Raw genomic sequence first — 9263 nt, forward strand, 5'->3', positions numbered from 1 at the left:
CCTGTTCTACTGTACACACATGAATTTACTTTTCCTTCAGGTTTATTCATTACACTTTTTGGTGTGAAAGGGCTTTTACATTTGCAAGCCCTGCTTGTATTTAAAAAGGAACACAAAGGAACGCAAACGTAACTTAATGCATTACTTTCAAATAAAAAAGTAACTATGTAACATAATTACTTACTTTTTTTAGGAGTAAAGCAATATTGTAATACATTACTCTTAAAAGTAAGTTTCCCCAACTCTGGTGGTCACACTTGATGTTAAGCATTATGTTGTAGATGTTAAAATCATTCATCAATATGGATAACAGGGCATGATGTCATGCTTCCGGGCTTTAAAAATAAATTCAAATGGCTAAAATAGATCAGGTTCTCTGTGGCTTTTCTTAACAAAACCTGAAACAAGTATTTGGTACACATGACAAAAAAATATTTATCGTGACCATGAATTCTTAATTTGTTCCCTTATTCTAATAAATCATTGCCACATTGTATTATTTAAAACATGGGCATGAATTTATACTACTTGGCCTTGCTTTACAAAATTAGGTAATGTATAAGTACAATGTGGCCACAAATTCATTCATAATCCAATTTAACTGAAACAAGGAAACTAATCAATAAGCCGTTTTTATCTATAGTAAATCGATGTCATTGACACAGCTTATTTATTGGATAGAATTGATAGAGCATGTATTTCAACCAAAAGTATTGTGGTTTGGTTTGATTTTCAGTCAAGAGTTCATCTTTGAAATTGTGACCTCCACTGGTCAAATGTCTTTCCATGATACACACTCTTGTTTAAGTTTACCACATGTGGATATTAAGTATAGGAGCATCTCAATAAATTAGAATGCCGTGGGAAAATTCATTTATTTCAGTAATTCAACTCAAATTGTGAAACTCATGTATTAAATAAATAAAGTATTTTAAGTTTTAGGTTCTTTTAATTGTGATGATTTTGGCTCACATTTAAGAAAAACCCACCAATTCACTCAATCTCAACAAAGTAGAATACTCCATAAGACCAATTAAAAAATGTTTTTAATGAATTATTGGCATTATGGAAAGTATGTTAATTTACTGTACATGTACTCAATACTTGGTAGGATCTCCTTTTGCATTAATTACTGCCTCAATTCAGCGTGGCATGGAGGTGATCAGTTTGTGGCACTGCTGAGGTGGTATGGAAGCCCAGATTTCTTTGACAGTGGCCTTCAGCTCATCTGCATCTTTTGGTCCCTTGTTTCTCTTTTTCCTCTTTAGGTCTAGTGAGTTTGCTAGCCAGTCAAGCACACCAACACCATGATTTTGAAGTGAAAGTCATGACATTTGCCAAGTATGGTAACCCATACTCGGAATTGGTGCTCTGCATTTAACCAATCCAAGTGCTCACACACAGCAGTGAGAAGTGAACACACCGTGAACACACACCCGGAGCAGTGGGCAGCTGTATATCCAGCACCCGGGGAGCAATTGGGGGGTTCAGTATCTTGCTCAAGGGGACTTCAGCCATGGGTATTGAGGGTGGAAAATAATGCTGTTCATTAACAGCACTATCAAAACTTGCTCGCATCTAAAAAGAGGACTTTGGACCACTGGGCAAAAGTCCAGTTCTTCTTCTCCTTAGCCCGGGTAAGGATGCCTCTGATGTGTCTGTGGTTCAGGAGTGGCTTAACAAAAGGAATATGACAACTGTAGCCTTGACCCCAGCCTCAGTCCATTGCTTGTGAAGTTCTTGAATCGATTTTGCTTGACAATCCTCATAAGGCTGTGGTTCTCTCGGGTGGTTGTGGATCTTTTTCTTCCACTCAACTTTCTGCTAACATGCTTGGATACAGCACTCTGTGAACAGCCAGCTTCTTTGGCAATGAATGTTTGTGGCTTACCCTCCTTGTGAATTGTGTCAATGATTGTCTTCTGGACAACTGTCAGATCAGCAGTCTTCCCCATGATTGTGTAGCCTAGTGAACCAAACTGAGAGACCATTTTGAAGGCTCAGGAAACATTTTGTAGGTGTTTTGAATTGATTAGCTGTTTGGCAAGTCACCATATTTTAATTTGTTGAGATTGTGAATTGGTGAGTTTTTATTAAATATGATCCAAAATCATCACAATTAAAAGAACCAAAGACTTAAACTACTTCAGTCTGTGTGCATATAATTTATTTAATACACAAGTTTCACTATTTGAGTTGAATTACTGAAATAAATGAACTTTTCCATGACATTGTAATTTACTGAAATGCACCTGTACTATAGCATGCAGTTAAAATTAAAAATCATATGCATTCAAGTAGGAAAAGCCCTTTTGGAGCAACTAGAGCAAATCATTTAAGCAACTCCCTAGTTCATGAATTTCTCTTGGGTTTTTAAACTTCCTCAGATTACTAACCCAAATGTTCATTCACAAAGCTAACAGCATTACTATAAGGTTATTCATACAGATAGGCTCTTGTATAACTAAGTGTTTACTAAAATGAACCTTATGAAGCCGTGGGGCCAGTGGATCCGTCCCTACATCAACGACGTAGATACGGGAGGACATCAGAGAAGGCAGAATGAGACGATTGCGTCTTTTGGAAGGATCATCATAACAACTGCTACAAGCGTTCCAACCAGAATGGTGTAGCTCATCCTTTAGATTAGGCATGGGCAGCCTATGAATCACCTAGACCATTACAAGATGGTGTAAATAGATAAAATGCTTATAAAGAAATATAAAAAAAGAAATATGTTGCTGCAACATTCTAATTTAAAAAATTTTAAGTGTATATTTCATATTTGCTATTACCTTGCAAAAATTGGGAGATTGTGGATTGACATCAACGGTTGCAAGATAGTCAGGTTTCTGAATGTCTGTGTTGCGGTAAATGCATGGCAGGTAGACTATCTTTTCTCGAGGCCCTATAGGATGGATTTATGTTTAAGTTTAAAGTTTAAATCTATTCATCTTTGCTTCCTATAATTTATCACTAAATTCCATAAAGGGTGTAACATTTGTGTCCACATCATTGGATAAAATGCACTAAACAAAAATCTGCTATTAAGTTCTTAGCATTTTTAAATTAAAAAATAACAGATTTATTCCATTAAAAAATGCCAGTTATAATAGGGTTTTTATTTTTACATAGATTTTGCATGCTTATATATATATATATATGTAATATGACTTTTTACATTTTGCAAAGACAAAATATACTGGTTTTCCCATTAGATTAATAATATTTATAAAAACAATCATAATTTTATAAAGATAATAATTTGGTATAATTAAAGGTATAATGCAATTTATCATGTTAAAAGTATTTTAGGTTAGGGTTTAAAATCACATAGAAATTGACTAGCTTTTACCAAATTCCAAAAAAAAAAAAAAGTACAGAGAAACTTGAGCAAAGTTTATAGTGTATTTGTGAGATTTTTTTAAATGTATTTATTTTTTCAGGGAAAACAGTAGGCAAACCAAACAATGCAGAGTAAAGCCAATTCGCAAGTGAGGAGGACATCCGCTCATAGGGAGGAGGAGCTGCAAGATCAGAAGTTGTTCAGTGAGCACAGTGAGTCTCCAGTGCAAAGGTCACTGCTCCCTTATAATGACTTGCAACTATGTATTAACCAACTCACGTTAATATATATACTACCAGCTTATTGTTCAGACAATATGCTGTCTTAATCTTATAAAGTAACTCAACTTTCATGGCATCCAGAGGGGTTTTATATCCTGGTCCACATCCTGAACAGGTAGAAGCTGCAAGCAATGAGAGAGAGAGTATGTCACATCTCAAATATTTATATGTGAGCTAGTCAGTTATTCAATTACTGAATTAGGCCTGACTGATGCAGTCATACAGACATAATTCAGTCTGGGAAGTGCCGTATTATAAAATTAATTTTGCTTGATATTCATTTAATCCATAATAAAAATCTGAGAGATTAAATGAAGGCATAAAGTTTTTGCATATTATTTAAATGTGTGGTTTAGTAAAGTGCAGAGTGCAAAACGTAGTGTGTCCACTCTTGAAAGGCAAGAAAGATGAGTGAACTAGAAGTTATTAATAGATAACACATTGTTACTGCCTTGTAAATATTGGAAATAAGGAAAAACATGCATACAAGCACACAAACAACTTCAACATAAGGACAATGTCACTATCTAGGAGTCACTGTGTCTTGCCAAGAATTGTTCAACATCCTTCCCTTGAAAGCCATGTTTATGGGTAATGTGAAGGTCAGTCCCCTCACTGACCCAAATAAAAACGGTTGTGTAATCAAATCTTTTTTATTTATATATTGTAAGTCAACGATGAAAACACACACACACACAAATAACTTTTTCTTGGTCTGCGTTCAATAATGTCAGTAAAGACTAATTCTACAAGCTAATGAGCCATATTGAGGTCAATAAGAAAAAATAAATAAATGTGTGAGCTTTTTAGCACTATTGTTGTGTTAATAACAATTATTATTATTATACTGTATTGCACGAGATTAATATTTAATACAAATGTTAAAATGTTAGCTTAGCTGCAATAACAGCACGTGTTCTTAACTGTAAATCAAATTCGATTACATGTAGATTCTGAATGCTTAAACATGCCTCAGAAAAAGTTAGTAAACATTGCACGAATTCTATATTTAAATAAATATTTCTTCCAAGTTGGATCAATTTCGTACTTAAAATTCGGAAGAAAATGTCGAATGCTTGCAAAAAAAAAAAAAAAAGTCTGAGCAACAATGGTCAAAAGTGCATTAGAAATGACTCACCCATACTGCCGCTGATACTGCTGCTGCTTTTACGTGCGGAAACTTACTGAACTAGCAACCCTTTGAGACGTGTGCTTTTGGGATTAACTCTGTTGGAGAGAGTACCACGTGGGACTGTAAAAAACACATCCAGGAGGTATTCAACTGGAGAATAAAAAATGGCGCCTCGATCCTAGGAAATCGATAAAGGCCCCGCATCCAGGGAAATGTTGTCAACTTCTTTGAATGGAAAGCATCTAAAAAGCCTGATCGAAAAGTCGCTAAATATCGCTAGATGGCCTCGTGTGTTAATTAACACATTCTTTACGTCATGGCGTCCTATTTCATGGAAGCAGATGGGTAGCAATATTCGATTTGGAATGCAATATGCAAAAGGACAATGCAATATGTAAAACGGCAATGCATTTCTGTATTTACATTTTCCAATACGAAACGTCTGGTGCAAAATGAAAATGAAATTACATAAATTTTCTTTGCCATTTTATACACTAGTTTTAATATGTAAAATGAATACTAATTTTAATGCTTCATAAGTTGCAAAATTAAAATGAAAATGTATTACAGAAATTATTAGACATGTATATCATGTTCAAGCTAAAACTGTGGCAAAATTATCATTCAAAGGCTATTTTTCTTAATTGCATTAACACTCACAGTCAAGACACTTACGATTGCATTTTCATTCAATGTTCCGCAACGAATGTAGCTAAATTCAATGTGCACATTGAAAACGAAACCGAAATGATCAAAACATACACGGACCAACTGTCTTGTCCATGTTCTCTCATGGTCAGAAAACATATGATCAAACCATAGTGCGAGATGAGATTTTTTCCGTTCCTAAATACTAAATCGACATCTTTTCAGGTTTGCACACAATTCAGAACTGAATTCTAAATGCGCTTAATGTTAAAATCAGTTTGTGAATTTGAATCAAGGTAGCAAGGGAGCAGAACTTCAATTCGAATTCGCAAAGCATTTTTACAGGATATTTTTTTTCTTAATCATTGAGTTACGGTAATAAACAATGTATGAAATGCCATCTGAACATTTCTTTAAATGTATTAATTTTAATTCAACACAGTGGATGGCCATTACATTTCCCGGAATATATCGGTTTTCTTTGAAAGTTAGATTTCTATGTTAATTTCCAAGTTAACTGAAAACAATTTGATAGAAATTTTGTGGTGCTGCATCCCACAAAATGTGAAAAACGTAATCTGTTGTATTTATTCTTTGCATCATGGCAAATATATTTGTATGAGACAAATATAGTCATGATTCATCTAAATTATTTGTGTAAATATTCATTCTTCGTTACAAATCAACATTCTGCTCAGTGCTGCAGCTTCTGACTGTCCTATGAGAAATCATAGGTCCAAGTTTTCAGTAATCTAAATGCAGGTGCTGGTCTCTGGCAGGCAGTGTGGGAAACGTCCTGTCCTCATTAAAACAAAGCGGGGAAGCATGGGGGAAAAAATGTGTTGGCTTTATGCACAAACTGAGTTTATTTACGTTTTATTCATGAGGAATAGTCAGAAATCCCAAGCCACACACATAACACTTTTACCTCTTAAATCATTATACATATATTTAGTCCTCTTTACAGTTTCATCAAAATAACATCCAAAAGACCCCCAGTGATATCAACTCCCACTTACCTTCATAATCAGACCATTTACATTAAGCCCCAGTATTTAGTACATATAAAATATATACAAAATTGTTGCAGCAAACAGAAATTAAATCAAAGTAAGCACCTTTATAAAAACATGTAATGGCACTAATAATGTGCTACAGAAAGTCTTTGAATTGAATGTCAATGAATGACACCTGGAGTGTAGTTACACCATCCAGTGGTTGCTACAGTAAATTCAGATGCTGAAATCAATAATGAATACACATACTGATCCCACTCCATTCACTGCTGCTTCTGCAATACCAGTGCTAAGACTTGTCAAAGTGTCTCATTGTTTTTTCAGTCTGTAAGTAGATAAATATCCAAAACAGAAGAACTCCTTTCTGAAACACGTTGATTTTAAAAAAGCTCATCAGTCTGAAAAGCGAGGTGAATGCTGATTGGCAAGTTATCCAACGCATTGATATTGGCCAAATTCCTCAAGCATGTGACAGAAATGCCTCTTACCATACTGATGCAGTGTCCCGGTCAGAAAACTGGCACGATAACACAAAATCAATAAAACCCATTATAAATGAGGCATTTGTTGCATCCAGTGGGGACATAATTACTGATTAGAATGACTCAACCTGTTTATATACTCATTGCGTATTGCGCTGCATATCGTGCTACGTAAACATAAAACTATGTCTGCACGTGTGATCGGAGAAATGACAAAGCAACAAGCGTTACTCTACAGTGCTCAAAATTTGCATTTGAATCATCAGTGGCCAATTCTTTAAATACGAAAATGTACTTACAGACTGTGAGTCACAAGTGCCAGACTGTCCTTGCAAAGTTGGAATCGCCCCACTTTATGGAAACAGATACCAGCATTGTAGGCTACTCTCAAAGAAAACAGTCCTCGTCTTTTGTCAAATGTGCTGCACACATCTGAATATTTGGACTGAACTGTTCTGAAACAGTGTTGTAAATACAACTTAACCACTGATTTCTAGTTGTGTCCTCTTTTGGAAGGCAAAACAAAGTAGTTTCGCTTTCAAAGCGTCTCTAGAACATGGTTGCAGTGGCAACTGCAAGAATAAAAGGTATGCCTTCTTTCTTTGCATAAACATTTCGGCGGTGTTATGGAAACCTTTCCACATCATGACGTAGACGTGAGGAGGTGTTAAAATGAATCGTTTTAGGTAGGGAAGATTGACTCTTTAACTTTTATAAAGATTATCTCTTTGGGTTTGAGACTGTGTTCTTTGCAATTTTACAGATCTTCTTTATGCACGAAGAGCTTGTAACACTCCAAAGAGAAAGTACAAATTGAAATCGCATCATATGACCCTTTAAACAATTTTAAATAGCAATTATCGAAATAACATTTGAGTGATTCTTCATTTCAAGTGTTAGATTATTAAAAAAAATAAAAAAATAAAAAGCGAACCACTGTAAGCTTCAATTTGAGTTGATGAAAATGTTCTCAGTACAGCTTTAGAATGGCACAAAAATGATGATTTACTTGAGGATATATAATTTAACCAAATAGTATCTGTCCGGTAAATCTTTACAGTATTTAGGATTAAAAAATATTTTTACATTTTCGCTTGACCCCACAATAGGTTGTAAATTAAATTATCCACAGTCACATACTGCCTAAATAGGTTTGTCTGGCCTAAAATCCTTCTATTCAGTGTCTCTGTAGTTACAAAAATCACCTGTTTGCTAAGTCTGTTCAGTAAGTGTTATCATCCTGACAAGATTCTGACAAATTTTCTTGTTCAGAGATGTGTGAAGGGGTCTCTGATTCAGGCGTTGAATGTGAGAAATCGGTGGATTCACTTGCAATTTCCAAACATTCATCAGTTCTTTCCTTTTGTTGCTCTGACTTCTTTATTTCAATTGGCATTGCGTCTCCATCTTTTGTTTCACTGACTTCTTTTTCGGTATCCACTGGCTCCTGTGTCAAATCAATTTTCTCAGTTACTTGGCTCACTTTGTCTACAGTATGTGTGTCCATTGGCTCTTCTTCTTCTTCTGCTGACTCAGGATCTACAACTTCAGGTCCAATTGTGGCCTCAGACAGTTTATTTAACAGCTCCAAAGGTGTACCAGGCAAACTAGCATTTGCTTCCTGATCAGGAAGCAGACGAGCCAAGCAGAACGAGTGCTGAATATATTCAGGCCTACTGGAGAAGCATGACATGGCCTCTTCCAACCAAGATACGAGAAGCTCCACCAGATCCTCACGCTGAACCCCAGATGCACCATCGCTGGGTTGTTGTGCCCAACGAGTTAGAAATAACCTTTGCAGCACAGGGCGTACACACATCTCTAGAGGTTGATGTCTGGCCGTACATCCAGCCGGAACTATGGCAGGGAAGGTTTTGGTGCTACTGACTGTAGATATGATGCTTTCATAAGTTTGGCTATGATGGCTATCCATAACCAGTAGGGCATCAATTTCATTCTGTGAGTCGAGATGTTGCTTCCACACTTTGGTGGCCCAAATTTCTAATTCTTCCGCTGTGCTGAAACCTTCCTCTTTGGCCATAAGCAGGATTGAGTCAGATGGGCTTCTGCTTGCAGAGTAACTTGTGAAGAGCACTGCAGGTAGCATTGTACCATTTGCTAGCATTGAAAGGTAGATTTTTATGAAAGGCTTCCCAGACCCGGTAAATTGAAAAGCAGTCTCTCTGCTTATTCTGGTATTCTCATTCAGCATTTTGAGGTCCACAAAAACAGAAAGCTGGTCCATAGCACCAAAGACACACTGTGGAATGTTGTTTGCCTTTATTTTACTGTGCACCAACTCTGTGAAGTGATGGCAGTTTTGCTCCATGGCATTAGGGAGTTCCCGATATACTGTGA

The 9263-nt window shown here is 36.0% G+C and overlaps 1 protein-coding gene across 2 annotated transcripts in view; it reads right to left on the minus strand.

Annotated features, from left to right (window-relative positions):
• Positions 1 to 5027, minus strand: part of LOC113059747 (methanethiol oxidase-like) — a 12796-nt gene extending 7769 nt beyond the window's left edge. Inside the window, exons 1-5 of one of the 2 annotated variants that reach the window (XM_026228309.1) lie at positions 4766 to 5027; positions 3693 to 3749; positions 3465 to 3527; positions 2796 to 2908; positions 2487 to 2672 (exon numbers count right to left, since the gene is read on the minus strand). In XM_026228309.1, coding sequence (XP_026084094.1) covers positions 2487 to 2672; positions 2796 to 2908; positions 3465 to 3527; positions 3693 to 3749; positions 4766 to 4769 — 423 coding nt within the window. In that variant the 5' untranslated portion in view covers positions 4770 to 5027. The remainder of the gene's footprint in view (positions 1 to 2486; positions 2673 to 2795; positions 2909 to 3464; positions 3528 to 3692; positions 3750 to 4765) is intronic. The other variant, XM_026228310.1, reaches the window with a different exon arrangement.
• Positions 5028 to 9263: the final 4236 nt, after the last annotated feature.

This window comes from Carassius auratus, chromosome 41 (genome assembly GCF_003368295.1).
Source record: "Carassius auratus strain Wakin chromosome 41, ASM336829v1, whole genome shotgun sequence".
In the NCBI taxonomy this organism is placed as follows: Eukaryota; Metazoa; Chordata; class Actinopteri; order Cypriniformes; family Cyprinidae; genus Carassius; species Carassius auratus.